A 19,505-nucleotide genomic window follows, 5' to 3' on the forward strand; every position below is an offset into this window, starting at 1 on the left:
CTAAGCCAAAATTACGAATTGGATGCTTAATGAACTGAGCCACCCAGGTTCCCCAGTACTTTTTTCCCCCTTGAATCATACAGGCCAAGGATTTAAGGTTTTTCTTTTCTTATTCTTAGTTTTACCCCTGATTTACTTCCTCTGTTACTAGATGAAAATGTGGAACTTAAGGGAATTGCTTCTTGTTAAAGAATATGTTACTTACCTTGCTCTGGAAAGGAAAAAAAGCACAACAAAATTCTAGTGCAGCCCTTTTATATTTGAAACCCTACTGAACCTAATCGTGCTAGTCTGTAGGTTTAAAAGTTGCCCTCTTTTTAACGAGCCCTTTCATACCATGTGTGGCTTTCGTTTTCAAAGATTTACATGGTGTACTTTTATCATATATTTTTTTATAGCAGCCTGCCATAGCCATTTTTTGCATTAGATTTTCTTTCTGGAAGTCCTGTTTTTCTGGAGTTGAGATCAATAGAAAAATGGAGATGACATGGATTTTCATGAGGAAAAGTGGTGGTTAGGAATAGGTTGCAAGGAAATTTATGACACTTTCTTTAACACCAGAATACTTTTTTTTTTTTTAACGTTTACTTATTTTTGAGACAGAGAGAGACAGAGCATGAACGGGGGAGGGTCAGAGAGAGAGGGAGACACAGAATCTGAAACAGGCTTCAGGCTCTGAGCTGTCAGCACAGAGTCCGAAGCGGGGCTCAAACTCACAGACCATGAGATCATGACCTGAGCCGAAGTCGGCCGCTTAACCGACTGAGCCACCCAGGCGCCCCAACACCAGAATACTTTTAACATCGTGTATGTTATCTAATTTTAAATCTTGTAACTTAAAATGTCTGTATAGAAGTATTAGAAGAGGGACTTTCATGAAATCATAGAATATTAAAGCTTGAGAGGGACCTTAGGGATCATATAGTAACCATCCTGATATCCTACAGAGGAACAAATGGAGGTTTGTTTATTCATTTATTAGTTCCTTGATCCATCTATCCATTCACTGAACAAATATTTATTTAATGTCTACTGGTTTAGATGCTTGGGGATTTCCCTACCCTTATGGAGTTTACTGTAAATAGATAATAAGCATCATAAGTAACCTAAAGAGTTAGAAATTGATAAATGTGATATGGGTTGGAGTGGTGCTTGAGGGTGAAGGTGGATTTCAATTTAAAATAGGATCGGCAGCCCTGATGATATGATATTTCAGCGGAGAGTTGAAGGAGATGAGAGAATGGACTTATGACTATATGAGGAAAGAGAATGTCGGGCAAAAGGAACAGCGAGTTTAAGGGCTAGGGAGTAGGAGCATGTCTAGCTTTCTATTCAAAGAATAGTAAAAAGATACTTGGCTCTTGGAGTAAGAAGTGGAGTGGAGTAAAGTGTGATGAAAATTAGCAGGGTTGGGAGATAGGGGGTGGGGAACCAGCTAGATTATATGGAGTCTGGTGAATTGTTATAAGGACTTTGGTTTTTACATGAGTGAAATGAGGGGAGATTGGGGGCGTAATGAGGGTTTTGAGCCTGCATGAATGTATGTATGTTTCATCTGAATCATTACAACTGCACTGTTGAGGAGAGATGCCAAGGTAGGGTTGCTAGATTTAGAAAATAAAAATATAGGACACCCACTCAGTTAAATTTGAATTTTAGATAAATAACGAATGATTTTTATATACATATGTCCCATGCAATATGTGACTATTCACCCATATGGCATAATGTTAAACACTGTTTTATATGTATGTATGTATGTATGTATGTATGTATATGTGTGTGTGTGTGTGTGTGTATTTTTTTTTTTAAACTCTTCAATGTTACTGTTGATTACTGTAAATTACCATTACCATAATCCTGTTGGTCCCAAGGCTTGGGCCCTTACAACAAAATTTTGTCTTGGTCTTTCCTGTATTATCAATATTACTGTTTTTCACTTTGTAGTCATCGTATACCTTAGTGTTACAAATGCAGTTTGTTGGACCCCAATCTAGACCTTCTGAATCAGAATTTCTTGGGGTGAAGCATGGTATCTGCATGACTGTTTACTGTTCTAGGTACTAGGTACAGGAACAAAACATACAAAAATTCTTACCCTAATGGAACTAACATTCTGCTGGGGAGACATAATAAACAAGACAAGTAAATATACAGTATATTAAATATTGGTATAGCTGTTGAGAAGAAAGAAAAAGCAGGAAGGGAATGGGAAGTATCCAATATAATGATGAGGGAGTTGCATTTTTAGATAGGGTGGTCAGCGAACACCTCACTGTGTGGTGATGTTTGATTTAAGGTTTGAAGGAAGTGATGGAGAGAACCAGGGAGGTACTTGGGTGAACAGAATTCTAGGCTGAAGGAACAGCTGCAAGAGGCAGGTGCGTACCTGGTGTGGTTAAGACACTGCAAAGGGGAAGTATGTGGAGTGGAGTGAAAAGGGGGAGGAGTAGAAGAGGAGATGGGAGAGATAAAGGGGAATGGCTGGTGATTGTTAGCATTTAGGCTTATGGTGGTTGGAGAGAGATTTGGATCCTAGGCCCAGCTGTGGCATTATCCCTCAGTGTGTTTCTTCATCACTAAAAAGTGGACAGAAGACTAAGATGATCTCTTAGGTTTCTTCCTGCCTTAAAATTCTTTAATTTGAAATCTATTATTTCTCTAATTTTTTTTTCCCAATTCTTTTGCAAGCAAGTAGTTAATAATTTGAGATTCTTTTGTATTTTTCACGAGCCTCTTTTTATGCTCCATCCAGCCAGATGAACTTTTTTCTTTATGTTGTCCTTGTTCCTCTTTCTTAACTGAACTTGAAGATTTAGATCGTCCTTTGGTAAATAGTAGGCAATTGTTTTCTTATCTAACCATTAGATCTTATAATCAAATTCTTTTTTTAATTGTTTTAAAAAATTTTATTTATTTATTTTTAAATTTATATCCAAGTTAGCATATAGTGCAAAAATGATTTCAGGAGTAGATTCCAGTGATTCATCCCCTATCTATAATACCCAGGACTCATCCCAACAAGTGTCTTCCTTAATGTCCCTTACCCATCTCCCCACCCACACCCCCACCAGCAACCCTCAGTTCTCTGCTTAAGGGTCTCTTAAGTTTTGTCCCCCTCCTTGTTTTTATATTATTTTTGCTTCCCTTCCCTTATATTCATCTGTTTTGTATCTTAAATTCCACTTATGAGTGAAGTCATACAATATTTGTCTTTCTCTAATTTTGCTTAGCAGTATACCGTCTAGTTCCATCTATGTAGTTGCAAATGGCAAGATTTCATTCTTTTTTATCACTGAGTAATGCTCCATTGTATAGATATACCACCTCCTCTTTATCCATTCATCAGTCAGTGGATATTTGGGCTCTTTCCATACTCAGTACATTGTCTGCATCTTTTCCCCATTGAGGATATTAGTGGTGGGTCCGTCACATGTGTCTTTTAAGATCTTGAGGTATGATCCTTCTCTCTCTACTTTCTTGAGGGTTTTTATCAAGACAGAAAGCTATATTTTGTCAAATGCTTTCTCTGCATATTGAGAGGATCATGTGTTTCTTGTCCTTTCTTTTACTGATGTGATGAATCACATTGATTGTTTTGCAGATATTGAACCAGCCCTGCATCCAAGGTATCAATCCCACTTGGTCGTGGTGATAATTTTTTTTAATGTATTGTTGGATCTAGTTGTCTAGTATCTTGTTGAGGATTTTGCATCTGTGTCCCTCAGGGAAATTGGTCTTTAGTTCCCCTTTTTAGTGGGATCTTTGTCTGGTTTTGGAATCAAGGTAATGCTGGCTTCATAGAATGAGTTTGGAAGTTTTCTTTCCATTTCTATTTTTTGGAACAGCTTCAAAAGAGTAGGTGTTTACTCTTCTTTAAATGTTTGATAGAATTCCACTGGAAAGCCATTTGGCCCTGTACTCGTGTTTGTTTGGAGCTTTTTGATTACTATTTTGATTTCTTTACTGGTTATGGTCTGTTCAAAATTTCTATTTCTTCCTGTTTCGGTTTTGGTAGTTTGTATGTTTCTAGGAATTTGTCTATTTCTTACAGATTGCCCAATTTATTGATGTATAATTGCTCATAATATTTTCTTATTATTGTTTGTATTTCTGCTGTGTTGGTTGTGATCTCTCCTCTTTCATTCTTGATTTTATTTATTTGGGTCCTTTCCTTTTTCGTTTTGATCAAACTGGCTAGAGGCTTATCAATTTTGTTAATTCTTTCAAAGAGCCAGCTCCTGGTTTCATTGATCTGTTTTTTGTTTGTTTGTTTGTTTTGTTTTTGTTTTTGTTTTGATAGCATTTATTTCTGCTCTAATCTTTGTTATTTCTCATCTTTTGCTGTTTTTGAGTTTTATTTAAGATGTAAGGTTAGGTTGTGTATCAGACCTTTCTTCCTTCTTTAGGAAGGCCTGGATTGCTATATACTTCCCTCTTATGATTGCCTTTATTGCATCCCAGAGGTTTGGGGCTGTGGTGTTATCATTTTCTTTGGCTTCTGTGTACTTTTTAATTTCCTTTTTAACTTCTTGGTTAGCCCATTCATTCTTTAGTAGGATGTTCTTTAGTCTCCAAGTATTTGTTGTCTTTTTAAATTTTTTCTTGTTGATTTTGAGTTTCATAGCATTGTGGTCTGAAAATATGCATGGTCTGATCTCTATCTTTTTGTACTTGTTGAGGGCTGATTTGTGTCCCAGTATGTGATCTATTCTGGAGAATGTTCCATGTGTGCTTGAGAAGAGTGTGTATTCTACTTTAGGATGAAATGTTCTGAATATATCTGTTAGGTCCATCCGGTCCAGTGTGTCATTCATAGCCATTGTTTCCTTGTTGATTTTCTGTTTAGATGATCTGTCGATTGTTGTAAGTGGAGTGTTGAAGTCCCCTACTATTATGGGATTATTATCAATGACTTTCTGTATGTTTGTGATTAACTGATTTATATATTTGGGTGCTTTCACATTTGGAGCATAAATGTTTACAATTGTTAGGTCTTCTTGGTGGATAGACTTCTTAATTATGATATTATGCCCTTCTTCATCTCTTGTTACGGTCTTTATTTTAAAATCTAGATTGTCACATATAAGTATGGCTACTCCGGCTTTCTTTTGGTGACCATTAGCATGATAGATGGTTCTCCATCCCCTTACTTCCAATCTGAAGGTGTCTTTAGGTCTCAAATGGGTCTTTTGTAAACAGCATATAGATGGGTCTTGTTTTCTTATTCATTCTGTCACCCTTTGCCTTTTGATTGTAGTGTTTGGTCCATTGACATTTAGAGTGAATAATGAAAGATATGAATTTATTGCCATTATGTTGCCTGTAGAGTTGGGAGTTTCTGGTAGTGCTCTCTGGTCCTTTCTAGTCTTTGTTGCTTTTGGTCTGTTTTTGTTTTTGGTTTTTTTTTTTTTCCCATCTTTTCTCCCCTCAGAGAGTCCCCCTTAACATTTTGTACAGGGCTGGGTTAGTGGTCATGAACTCCTTTAGTTTTTGTTTTTCTGAGAAACTATCTCTTCTTCTATTTTGAAGGGACAGCCTTCCTGGAAAAAGAATTCTTGGCTGCATATTTTTCTGATTCAGCATATTGAATATATCCTGTCACTCCTTTCTGGCCTGTTAATCAAATTCTTATTTAATCTTAGCTAATAGAATTAAGAAACATATTTTTCTCTACCAAGAGATTGAAATTTTTATGAATGGCAGTTTGACTTAAAGCAAGGCAGAAAGAGAGGAAAGAACCTTGACTCAACTCTAAATCCCAAATGCCAGTCCAAGATTATGTAGAATGTAATGTGCAGGGAACCATAGGATTCTTAACTGGATACTTCAATGGGAAGGATAAACTTTAGGTAAGTTGTAGTCTTAAATGAGTGTTTACTTAGAAATAATTGGGTGAGATCCTTCTAAAATGTTGTTTTGGTGGGTTCTCTTAGCAGATGACATGGATAGAAGAAACATGTCATGAAGTTTTAGGATCTTTAATATAAACTCCACTGAAAGAACAAAGCAGTATCAAAACAGTTGTTCAGGTGCCTTTGAAACCCAACACAAGAAAATAGGACTTGTTGGGGCGCCTGGGTGGCTCAGTCGGTTGAGTGGCCGACTTCGGCTCAGGTCACGATCTCACGGTCCGTGAGTTCGAGCCCCGCGTTGGGGTCTGTGCTGACAGCTCGGAGCCTGGAGCCTGTTTCGGATTCTGTGTCTCCCTCTCTCTGACCCTCCCCCGTTCATGCCCTGTCTCTGTCTCAAAAATAAATAAACGTTAAAAAAAAATTAAAAAAAAAAAAAAAGAAAATAGGACTTGTAGGCTCTCAAATTGTGGCTTTCATGCAGTAGTAATGAAACAGTATAGTCACTTAGCAAGTCTGCTACCTTTTAGCTTTCACAGGGTATTATGAATTATAAAGAAACAAATCCCAAAATCTATCTGTCTTGTTTTACGGCATCTGCTAAGAGTTTGTGAACTGCAGGATAATCAGAAAAAGAATATAATATTAGGTACCAGCATACATTTATGGTGACATTAAAGATTGGGTAATCATGTTTTACAGTAGTAACTTTATAGTTATTTTTGTTAATGATCATTTTATCTGTTGTGTATGTGGTGAGGCTTTTGTAGTGATTATTCTTTCAAGCCTTGGTGAAATTAAATGTAAGAGAAGTCCTAATTGGAGCTTTCTTGACTAAATGTAATTATTTTAGGAGGAATGAGGTGGAAAGGATTCATAAAACTTAGCTAGTTAGACACCCAGCAGCATATATCTATTTATAGCCTTCTATCTTGCTCATTTATGTTCCTGCAATATAGAACTGTCTTTGAAAATTTAAATTGAAAGACTATTTATGCATCTATAATAGGAACCTATTTAAAAATAATGGAGTAAGTTATGAAAAACAAATAAAGTTTATTTGGCACCTGTTGAACATTATTGAATTCTAGAGTTGAAAATTTAAGCTAATTTCTGTAGCTGTGGTAATTTTACTGGTCCAGAAGCTATGCCAGTTCTAAGAATGATATGTTTTACTTAGTATAGCCTTGACATTTTTGTTTAATGGACACTAATTTCATTCATGATATATAAAGTCTAAGCAAGACATGCTTAGTTCCAGTGAGACTGCGTGAAAAGTGTGCTCTTTATTGTTTTTAGAAACTACCCAATTAAGGATATGGAACTAAATCTTTACTGAGATAGTTCTTCTGACACTAAAAGAGATGACTATGTCCTACCTGCTCTTGGCAAAACCCAAATTAGATTGTTGGGTGATTGAATAACTTGGTCATGAAAAAGCTTATTTTCTAAATCAATTTTGGCAAACTGACCTGTGGACTAAATTCTCTCTGTTTTTGTAAATAAAGTTTTATTGGAACACAGCCATGCTCATTCATTACATATTGTCTGTGCTTTGATGCTACAGTGGTAGTGTTGAGTAGTTGTGGATCATATGATTCACAATGCCTAAAATAGTACTGTTTGGCCCTTTAGGGAAAAGTATGTTGTCCCCTGCTAAGTCTTTTGTAGTCAGATAATGTTAAAGTTCTGGTTATAGTTTCTCATCTTTAAGTGAGCAAAATACCACCTTGCACGATTGCTGTGAGGAGTCAGTGAGAAATGTAAATAAAATGTTTAGCGTGCCTGGCTTCAAGAAGGAATTCAAGCATTGGGGAGGTATAATTAGGGGAAGTTTAGGTGTTTATTTGGGTAATTTAGGATGGCATGCTTTCTAAAAATTTTCTTTTTTTTTTTGTTATTTTTTTGACTTCTAAAATTTTTCTAAAATTTCTAAATTCTGATTTGTCCATAGAACTCTAAATTCTAATTCTACAGCCACTAGCCTGTAGAGGCCTAGTTTATCCAGGTTCTTAATAAAAATTGCTGATTAATTTCCCTCAATCTTCTTCTCCCTTCCTCCTTCTCTGCCTCTGTCCCTCTCATCCTTCATCTTTCCTCTCTTTCTCTGACCTTCATACCTTCATCTCCTCTGTTTCCTTTTTGATGTATGTCAACTTTGGTACTAAATTTAGGTCAGTGAGTAACTATTCCTAGGGAGAGTATGCAGAAAACCTAACACATAGATTTTTTTTTTTTATGTTTATTTTGAGAGAGAGTGCGAGTGGGGGTGGGGCAGGGAGAGAGCGAGAGGGAGAATCCCAAGCAGGCTGACAGCTCAGAGTCTGATGTGGGGTTCAATCCTATGAAGGAGATCATGACCTGGCTGAAATCAAGAGTCAGATGCTTAACTGACTGAGCCACCCAGGCACCCCTAGAAGATTCTCTGTTATCCTTAATTCCATTTTCTCGGAAACAGAGGAACTCTAAAATCTTGTAATCTCCCTTCCTACCAGCCCCTTATTATTATTTTCTTAAGTTTATTTATTTATTTTGAGAGAGTGAGGTGGGGGGAGAGGGAGGGGCAGAGAGAAAGGGAGAGAATCCTAGGCAGGCTCCATGCTTAGAGTCTGACGTAGTTCTTGAACTCATGAACCATGAGATCATGAGCTGAAATCCAGAGCCCAAAACTCAACTGACTGAGCCACCCAGGTGCCCCTGCTCACTTTATTCATATGTGATTATCCATATTAACAGCCATCTAGGTATGCGTAAAATCTGTTTCTACCATAGTAAATATTACGGCAGATCCTCAGTTTTGTCTTGAACCTTGATACCAAGGATTCACTTTTAGACAGGCATGGTTTTCTTCTGGGAGACAGGACAAATATTTGATTCTCCTTAACATTTTGAAGGAAACTTGAAAATCTAGTGATGAAAAAATTGACCCCAGCAGTCTTAGTTTGCAAGCTAATGAAACCAAACTTAAAAACTAAGTTATTTTACTTGACTTTACTTTTAGGAGATCAGTTTGAAACCTGGGACCTAACCTTTTCAAGTTTTTATAAAACTTATAAATAACATTAAACATTAAATAAGAGAGGGAAAAAATACCACTTAGATTATTTTTTGTTTTTATTGACATTTATTATTTTGTAGTAGTTTTTAGTTTTGTACGTACCATGAGAAAAGACATGGAAAAGAGGTAAAATTCTAGGATGATATTGATGTAGGCGGTGCCTGGCTGGGTCCAAGGACCAGAGTGGGGACTTCCCTATAAGAGCAGCTAAGAGGGTCCTTGGCTTTGCACAGGATAGAAATCAAATGTGAGCTGGAGAAAGTGAAAGCAGAGTTTATTGAATGGCATGAGTGACAGAGAGTAACAGACGGTCTGGGAGATTAGGAAAGGAAAGGAGAATGAGTCTCATTGTTGCTTGGGGTTAGGGGTTTATATATGGGAAGGGGATCTAGGGTACGTGTTCCTTTGGGGATCCTGCGTAGGGTCCAATCAAAGACAAGTGTCAGGTGAGCAATAGGTGTTATTTCATAAATTACTGAAGGTAGCAATACTGATGCCAGTTTCAGCTGAGGTTTGTTCAAAGCTAATGTCCTGGAATATATTTGGGATCCAGCTCTTCTGAATGTTATCCGGTTTGGGGCCTAGGACAAAACTCAGAGAATGATTAACTTTTTTGCTTCTCCCTTAAAGTGGCGACATAGCTTCTTTGGCTTATTCAGAGACAAATAAGGATCATGAGTAAATGGGGCCTATCAGAAAAATGGAGTCTTTCTAAGTGTCTGGTTTTTGTTTTTGTTTTTTTTTTGCCAAAAAATGGAGTCTTTCTAAAATGGAATCCCTTCAGCTTCCTCACCTCAATGGTTATAGCATTAGCAGACCCTTGAATAATAGTATTGACAATTAGCTACATTTCTTAAGGTTTTAGTCTCTCTCGTTTGAAAATCTTTTTATCTATAGTAAATTTAATTCTGTTTTGTTTAAATTAATTTGTTTGTGGTTTAAAAAGGAGTTGAAAACAGGTCAGAATTTCTCATTGACTGTTCCTACCTTTTTAAAGCTAATACTTTTCTCATTTATTTTACAGTAAGCTGAGATTTTGGTAGAGGCAGGTTTTAATCCTTAGTCCTCTAGGCTCTGTGAGTCATACAGGGACATTAAATGATTTTCTTAGAACTGCAGTTTGAGTCAGTATAAAGTTAGGGACATAAATGTTGAATGTACCTTATTTTATGTATTAATAGGAACCAGACAGCGAGGTTTAAAAAGTAATTTTGTGTCTGGAAATAGGTAGATAACATGGAAGATGGGGGATTATTTAATTAAAAATGAGGGTTTTTTTTTTTTGTTTTGTTTTTTTTTTTTTTTGAGAAGTTAAGAATTTTATCTTGCCAGGATACAGGGAAAGAGGGAGGAGAGTTCTGAGTCTTGGTGAAACTTAAGGACGTATAGTTAGCATTAGCATTCTGTTTGCTTATATATGGAAAAACCAGTAACAGATTGATTTAATGTATCAAAAGAGAAATAGGTGGGGGGAGAAAAAAAAAAAGACCTACTTGGGAATAGTGAATTTTGTTTACCTTTACTTGGCTGTGTTGCTGATGAACTGGCACCTAGAGACCAGTCAGAATATTCTGCCCTCGGGTAGCTAGATGGGTCATCAAAGAAAAACAGTTTTAGTTGTTTATGAATTCTCCAGAAGAGCTTGGATGTTTAACTGTGACTTGTGTGTAAGGAGTTGTCTCCGCGTTACGTCTGCCACTACCCTCGTTAGCATTTCCATGCTGGATCTGCATCAGAATTTCTCACTTGCACTATTATAGTCTTGTTCTCATGATTTTTTTTTCCCATTTGTTATTCTTTGATGTGTTAGATGGGCTTTCTAAGGGTTAATGCTCCATCTTCCTGTGGTTTTGTTTGCCATTGTAAGTCCTTATTTTAACATTGTGTGTAATTTGTTAGTCTTCAGATCAAAAAGGTTTTAGTCTACTAGAGACTATATGGGAGATCTGAACCACAATGTGTAAAGTGTATGTAGGGGGTTTCTCTTGTCAGTTTTCTAGAAGAAATTAGTAAACCAACAAAAAGTATTTGTCTAAGTAGTTGATAAGCTTTTACCTTACTGCTGCTTTGAAAATTTAGGTTAGGATTTTGGAATTTTTTTGTAAATTTTCTTTTTTTTATAGTCAGATTTACTATTGCTATGTATGTTATCTTTGATGAAGAGTGGAAATAATCTTACAGTAGATTCTGTTTCCTTACAGTCAAAGGCCATTGGTTTACTAGATGTGGATGTGTATGGCCCTTCAATTCCAAAGATGATGAATCTGAAAGGAAATCCAGAATTATCACAGGGTAAGTGAAGAAGAGATAGATAGTATGGTAATAGTTAGACTTTTTAAATTACCTCCTGAGTGTCAAGCATTGTGCCATGAACCATGTGCACCTTATACACAGTGCAGTATAGTAATTCTGAAATCAGACATGAAGCCTGACTGTCCAGCTTTGAATCCTAGCTGTCACTGACTGTGTGGCTTTGGGTGAATTGTTTAACCTCTTTGTACCTCACCTCTGCCCCATATGTAAAGTCAGGTGAGCAATTACCAGAGTTGCTGTGAGAAATCACTCAATCAGAAATTGCTGTTCAGTGTAATGCATTTGAAACAGTGCCTGGCACATGGTCAGTCATCATCATTATCTCTTTATGTTAAATGTGTGGATGTATGGAAGTATTTGAATAGAAGGTATGTATTTGTGTTGGAAGACATGAAAATTATTTTTTATAATCAGATTTTTGTCATGTTTGTCTTAAAGTAGTTAAAAAACCCCTGAAAACATTAGTTTCTTTTCCCAGCCTTCACTGCTGTCGATAGGACAGAGTAATTTTTTTGAGTAAATCTTTAATATTTACTGTGCTTGGTATTACACTTTCTTCCAAAGCTGTCAAATATAAAGCATGAAGAACAAGAAATGCTGTGATGAGAAAATGAAGTCTTGGAAAGGGGCGCCTGTCTGGCTCATTTTGTAGAGCATCAAGCCCCACGTTGGGTATGGAGCCTACTTAAAAAAAAAGTATTGGAAACTGGTTTATTAAAATTTATTTCTAATTATAATAAGTATATAATTGACTAATTTCTTTTCATTTCTTATTGGGCTTTTTTATTTTCCATAGATCTAGGACACAATGATTATATTTACCATAGGTATTTATTGGATTATCTATGTAAATAATACAAGTATTTTGTATTTCATTATTAAATGTTAATTAGACATCGTCTACTATTGTTGAATGTGTTTGTTTGTGCTTTAGTTGCTGGAGTCAATTACAATGTTAAATTCTGAATTGTAGGAAACTTGAATATCTAGTGATGATAAAATTGACCTCAGCAGTCTTATTTTGTAAGCACCCACTTAGTTATTTTCTTGTTTCGTGAAAATGCTTTATTTTATATAACTTACAAAGCTAAGTTATTCTAGTTTCTTTGTTCTTTGTCCTTTTAGTGGAATGCATACTTGGTTTGCAGATATGTGACATATGCCAAGATGTCAAATTTCTTTCACAAAGAGGGAGTAATGAATTTGTGTACTTTAAATGATAGACTTATTACGTCTGTCTCTTGATTAAAGTAATGTGAAAACTGGTGCGTGCAGCACATGAATAATGGTGAAATGGAGCCCTTGGTGTCAGTTTTTTCTTAAGTAGTCTGTCCAGTCTATGCCAACATAAATACTTGAAGTGAACTTTAATTTCTTTCTTCTTGTTTTACTGAAGCTGTAATCTTAAATTTGATGTTTGCAAATTGGCTGCCATTAAATAGGCTTTCTGGTAAAGATGAGATACTAGAAATCTTGGAAAGCCTTAAAAGAACACTTCTTTTGTGTTGACAAGCTGATCTTAAGGCACCCCAAAAATAAATTGAGCGATTAAGGCATCATTCACTTAAAAGAATGTGGATTCTTAAACCCCAGCTTATAAATTATGTTTTGAATCTTAGATAAACCTGCCACTATTATACTAATTGGCATCATTTTGACATTTCTATATTTTATCATGTTAATTTATCCTCTTATACTCTCTACTGCAGAAAACACAATACAATAAGAAATTATCTCATTAATAGCAAAGAAATTGTCTCAACAGGCCATAAATCTTTGTGTTTATGATTAGCACCTGCCACAAGACAAATAGGTGTTCTATGCCTCTCACTTTTTGAGTTAGATCAGAGAGCTGTCCTTATGATTACATGTAGACTAGTAGGGTGGAACATTTGTAATGTGGCCATATCTTTTTAGGGCTGTTTGTACTTCACATTGGTCTGTACTAGTCTAATTCCAAGTTAAAAAAACAAACAAACAAACACAACTTTTTTTCTTATTTCCTAATCTTCTGATCATTCCCAGTGTTTCTCAAAATTATTTTCATGTTTTCAGTATCTTCTCTCAGATGAGAAAAAATTAAAAGAACTTGCTATTGTTGGTAGTGGAAGGATTAACTTGCAATTTTATTTTTAATACTGTTTATTTATGGGCCTTGTAAAATTTTTGCTTTTTATATTTCTTTCTTTCTTTCTTTCTTTCTTTCTTTCTTTCTTTCTTTCTTTTTTTCTTTCTTTCTTTCTTTTTTTCTTTCTTTCTTTTTTTCTTTCTTTCTTTCTTTCTTTCTTTCTTTCTTTCTTTCTTTCTTTCTTTCTTTCTTTACGTTTGATTTATTTTTGAGACAGGGAGACACAGAGCATGAACAGGGGAGGGTCAGAGAGAGGGAGACACAGAATCTGAAGCAGGCTCTAGGCTCCAAGCTGTCAGCACAGAGCCCGACACGGGGCTCGAACCCACGGACTGCAAGATCATGACCTGAGCCGAAGTCGGCCGCTCAACCGACTGAGCCACCCAGGCGCCCCAAATTTTTGCTTTTTAAAATAGACTTCATTATTGCTGATTCATAGTTACTTTAATAATTTACTGGGTACTTTAGAAACCTTTGAGGGGCACTTTAACAAAACATTACTTTTATTTATTTTTTATTTTTCTTTTTTTACATGAGAATGACGCTTTATTTTTATTTTTGATTAAGATATAATTCACATATCATAAATGTCACCATTTCTTTCTCTCTTTGTTTCTCTTTCTTTCTCTTTTGATGTTAACAGAAAATAAAGTATTTAGGAAAGTAGTTTGGTGAAAGCAGGATGAAAAATGAGTTTTGAAGGTAGAAGATGTAGGAAATATTCATATGTGGGTTGGAGACTCTATAGGAAAAGGCAAAAAGCCATAAATAATAACACTATACGAAAAGGCGTGAAAAGTTTTGACAGTCTAGATTTGGTGAGGCTAACTTAGAGAAGAAATTAGATATGCTACAGGAAAAAAATAATGAATTAAGTCATCTTCTTCACTTACCTTCTGGACCTCAACTCTAGATTTTGTGTATATGGTATGTATGTACCCATACAGGGTAATGGATTGAAATGAGATTTTGTTTGTCAAAATTAGATAGATTTTGTACACCCATGTTCATAGCAGCATTATACACTACTACTACTACTATTATTATGAATTGACTGTTCATTATTTCATTATGTGGAAGCTACCCAATTTCTATCGGTTCATGAATAGATAAGCAAAATGTGGTATGTATGTGCAATGGACGTTATTCAGTCTTAAAAAGGAAGGAAGGAGCTTCCCGGTTGGTGAACACATGATTTGGGGAGCATATGTCCTTGGAGAGGTCATGGAAGCTCTCTGCTCTTCCTCATATCTTGTCCTATGTGTCTCATCCATCTTGCTATTTCTGAGTTATATCCTTTTAATTTAATTTAATTTTACACTGCCCACATCTCTTCTTTTCTCTGCCCACAACACTGAGAACCAACCAATCATCTGAGTGATATTCTTTTATAATAAGCTGGTAATAACAGTTCCAGGGACTAGAATTTGGACATCTTTGGAAGACCATCATTCTTCATACCATACCACCCTTCTGTCCCCCCATCTCCCTCTACTCAAGGTTCTTGCCACTGTGAACAAGACTGCTATGAACATTCTAGGCATTGTCTTCTGTTGCACATCAGGAGAAATTTCCTTTCGATATGAACCTGGGACTGTAATATCCAGGCCATGGGTTTGTGATGTTTGCATTACTTTCCAAAATGTTTGGATCAACTTATGCTCTGTTCATTGTATATAAGAGACATTATGGATCCACATCCTCTTTAAATAGGGCATAAAATGCTATCTCATTATGGTTAAAAAAACACAAAAAAACGAGGAAAGCCTGACATATTTTGCAACATGGATGCATCATGAAGACTTGCTAAGTAAGCCAGTCACAAAAAAGACAAATGCTGTATGATTCCCCTTATATGAGGCACTTGGAATAGTCAGAATTATAAGAAGTAGAATAATGATTGACACGATCTGGTGAGGAGGGGAGAATGGATAGATACTGTTTAATAGTTTCGGTATTTACGAGATGAAAAAAGTTTTGAAGGTGGATAGTTGTGATGGTTGGACAGCATTTGGAATCTATTTAATACCACTGAACTGTAGGCTTAAAAATGGTTAAGATGTAAATTTTGTTATGTATATTTTACTACAATGAAAAAAATTAGAAAAATATATTAAATAGACTTGCTCTATTTCTTGAATAGTGTCTTGAATACATAGTTTCTTGAATAGTGTCTCTAATATCGACCCAGTAATTCTATTTGCTAAAAGAGCTATCATTACTGGAGGAAAACAGAATAGTGAAGTTTCATTGGGAGATTTAGTAATTTAGTTCTAAGCCTTCTCTACGTTTCAGCTGCTCACTGCTCTACAATTTAGAAATTATAATCTAAAATTTTATTTTCATCTCACGGAAAGGCAGAGAACTTAATACATTTAAAATCTTTAATGTTATCATTACCAATATTACCATTAAAAATTTTTTTTATGTTTATTTTTGAGAGAGTGCGCACACATGTGAGCAGGGGAAGGGCAGAGAGAGGGAGAAAAAGGATCTGAAGCAGGCTCCATGCTGATGGCAGAAAGCCCAATGTGGGGCTCGAATTCATGGAACCCTGAGAGAATGACCTGAGCCGATGTCGGAGGCTTAATCAGCTGAGCCACCCAGGTGCCCCAGTATTAACATTTGTAACATTACCAGTATTGTAAAGCCCTGTATGATCTGATCCCCACCTTCTGTCTACCTCTACAGTCCCAATTCCAACAAGCTTGCTTTGTTATTCAGTGAACACCAGTCACATTGACCTCTATTTCTAACATGCCAACCTCTGTGCTCAGGTATCTCCATTTTCATTCTCTCTGCCTGAAATGCCTTCCACCTTTACTGTCTTCTCCCCCCTCCCCATCCCCCTCCAGTTTCTACTCCTCAGGTCTTAGTTTTAATGTGTTTTCTTGCATGAAGCTTTCCTTCTTTGACTCCTCAGACTCCTTATTTCAGTTGCAGAATAGAGTTTTTGTGTTATCTAATTTTTTAAATCTCCCTTACTATGATACTATGTGCACAGAGCAGAGGCTTTCTTGCCTGGTTTGTTTCTCTGATGCTTGGTATATAGTAGATATGCAATTAATCTTAGTTGAATAAAGAACATAATCACTCCTGCCAGGTTTCTTGTACGTTAGTTGTATACTCTATTTTCTGTTTTGGGTATATGAGCAACTTAATTTGCAAACACATACATTTTTATGAATAATAAAAGCAGTTTGAAGACATTATCTTTGTTAATCTTTGTGATATATCTGAATGGTTGTCTTATGCTACATTTTCCCCCATTCTTAGAAAAAGGAGAAAAGAAAGGATCTGTATGGCTTGGCTTTGGAGAATTATGTGGAGTAAGTTGATTGTTCCAGTTGTTTCAATATGAAAGGACAGTGCCAGTCTTGCCTCATATGGTAGCTTTGAAATGTTGAATATTGCTGTGTTTACTCATAAGCAGTAGAGTCTTGTAAGGCCTGAATTTGAGCTCTGATGGAAAGGGCAGTGTTCAGAATCCCAGTGTTGGGAATATGAACAACCTGGAAAAAGAGAAGGAACTAGTAAGTATACACCATCACTCTTTCCTCTGACTGTCGTCCTCATTGCCAAGCTAAAAGAGTTCATAAACACTAAAACAAATATCTTACTTGAGATTTTTTTTTTTTCTGGATATTGGTATTGTAACGGGTTAGGAGAAGTGGTGAGTGAGGAAGCAGTGACGGTAAGGTTTTGATTTTATTCTGCTGTCTCTGTGGTCTTCCAATTAAGGAAAAGAAAGCAGAAATAGCAGATTGCATTTTAATGGACTTTGAGATTTCCTTTGTAGGATATAAACCACAAACTTTCTTTTGAACTGGGTTCCCCAGAAAGCAAAGCCCTATGCACTGCTAATTTATTAGGAAGTGGAAATCCAGACTGAGGAAGGAGGCAAGGATGGAGAGCTAATGTGCAACTTCTGTCAAGCTGTCTGTCACTTATGTGACAGATTGCTTGACTGCATGGGGTTATGTATATGGGAGGCAAGGGGAAGAATTAAAAAAAAATTTTTTTTAATGTTTATTTAATTTTGTGTGTGAGAGAGAGAGTGCGAGTGATGGAGGGGCAGAGAGAGAGAGGGAGCCACAGAATCTGAAGGCTCAGAGGCTCCAGTCTCTGAGCTGTCAGCACAGAGCCCGATGCAGGGCTCACACCCACAGACCGTGAGATCATGACCTGAGCCGAAGTCGGACTCTTAACCGACTGAGCCACCCAGGCACCCCCAGGGGAAGAATTTTTAAAAAATGTTTATTATTTTGACAATGAGAGAGAGAGAGAGAGAGAAAGAGAGAGAAAGAGAGAATCCAAAGCAGGCTCTGTGCTGTGAACTCAGAGCCTGACAGAGGGCTCAGTCCTACAACTGTGAGATCATAACCCGAGCTGAAATCAAGAGTCAGATGCTTAACCAACTGAGCCACCCAGGCACCTTGGAAAGGGGAAGAATTTATTTAATGGTCCTTTTCCCATTGTCCAAAGACTTACCTCTGTACATGGGAACTCACCTATATTTCCAAGATCTGTGAGTGAGTCCCAGTGGAGTCCTGTGGCGTCCTGTGCTTTGGCATCAAGTAGGACATTTTTGGGGTGGGAAGTGAAAGGCCTTTGAAGGCTTGAAGTGAGGTACTTTCAAATAGCCCGTGTGTGTGACACTGGTCAGAGCCTATGCAGAGCTGTGGCTGGAATGAGAGATGAATGAGGCTAAAAGAGTGTGGGGAAGTCACATGGGACTTCGATGCATGCAGATGGAGGCGGGGAGCTGATCTCTTCTATACCCAGACAACTATTTCAGTGAATCCCTTATTGACTGATGCTAGGACATAATGACAGGGAACCAAGAAAGTGTAGGATTCTTTCCAAATTTTGATATCCTGAATTCTTAAGAGAATGTGAATTGATCCCTCTAATCTAATAAACTAATACATTTCAGAGTTTTATTTCCCAAGGGAGTGCACTCCTCAAAGGAATATTTGAGTAATAGAAATTCAGTTTCATAGTTGTCCTCTGTAAGATTTATATGGAAATAAAATACATAATTTTTTACTCATTTATTTTTTCAGCTTGATAATATTTGATTTTTAAAAATGCAGTGCAGTATTTTTTCTATAGTCATACTATGTCGTATATTATGTGTACATGACACGTACATTTTTAATTTTTAAAATATAAAATTTGGTAGTATCAAACTTCAAATCTGAAAACTTGGCTTCCGACTTCGGCTCAGGTCATGATCTCACAGTCCATGAGTTCAGGCCCCGCATCGGGCTCTGTGCTGACAGCTCGGAGCCTGGAGCCTGCTTTGGATTCTGTGTCTTCCTCTCTCTCTGCCCCTCCGCTGCTCATGCTCTGTCTCTCTCTGTCTCAAAAATAAATAAAAACATTAAAAAAAATTAAAAATAATTGGCTTCTTTATGATTGAGGTTTTGGGGGGACATGTAATGCTAATCAGTTTTAAGTACAATAATATTGTGGGGATTCGTACTCTAGTGTGCCGGCCAAGTTGAGATAAAGACGAGTCCATCAGTAAGCCACTTTCTTTTTTCTTTTTTTTTTTTTCCTTCCAAGATTTTATTTAGATTCAAGTTAGTTAACATATAGTGTTGTATTGGTTTCAGGAGTAGAATTTAGTGATTCATCACTTAACATGTAACACCCCGTGCTCATTCCTACAAGTGCCCTTTCTCCTTAATACCCATCCCCCATTCCCCCACCGACCACCCCTCCAACAACCCTCAGTTTGTGCTCTATAGTTAAGAGACTCATGATTTTCTTCTCCCTCTGTTTTTATCATATTTTATTTTTCCTTCGCTTGCCGGGTGCTAGGGTAGTTCTATTTTTAACTTTTTGAGGAACCTCTATACTGTCTTTTAGAGTAGCTGCACCAGTTTGCATTCCCGCCAACAGTGTAAGAGAGTTTCCCTTTCTTCGCATCCTCACCAACACCTGTTTTTTCTTGTGTTGATTTTAGCCATTCTGACAGGTGTGAGGTGGTATCTCATTAGTCACTTTCTTATTTCAAACAAATGATTGCACAATTTGGTATTGCATGTTGTACACTTGGTCAAAGCCTCACAGTTAGCAAGAATTGTTCTGACTGTGAGATTTGGGCAAGAATAGCAACTAAAATTGAGACACCAGTCTTGATAAT

General features: G+C 36.7%; 1 protein-coding gene across 2 annotated transcripts in view; it reads left to right on the forward strand.

Annotated features, from left to right (window-relative positions):
• The window catches only part of NUBPL (nucleotide binding protein like), a 224,730-nt gene that overhangs the window by 35,981 nt on the left and 169,244 nt on the right, over positions 1-19,505 (forward strand). For both annotated transcript variants that reach the window (XM_042989529.1, XM_007098083.3), the window contains exon 4: positions 11,112-11,202. In XM_042989529.1, the coding sequence (XP_042845463.1) occupies positions 11,112-11,202 (91 nt within the window). The remainder of the gene's footprint in view (positions 1-11,111; positions 11,203-19,505) is intronic.

The sequence above is a fragment of the Panthera tigris genome, chromosome B3, assembly GCF_018350195.1.
Source record: "Panthera tigris isolate Pti1 chromosome B3, P.tigris_Pti1_mat1.1, whole genome shotgun sequence".
NCBI lineage: Eukaryota > Metazoa > Chordata > Mammalia > Carnivora > Felidae > Panthera > Panthera tigris.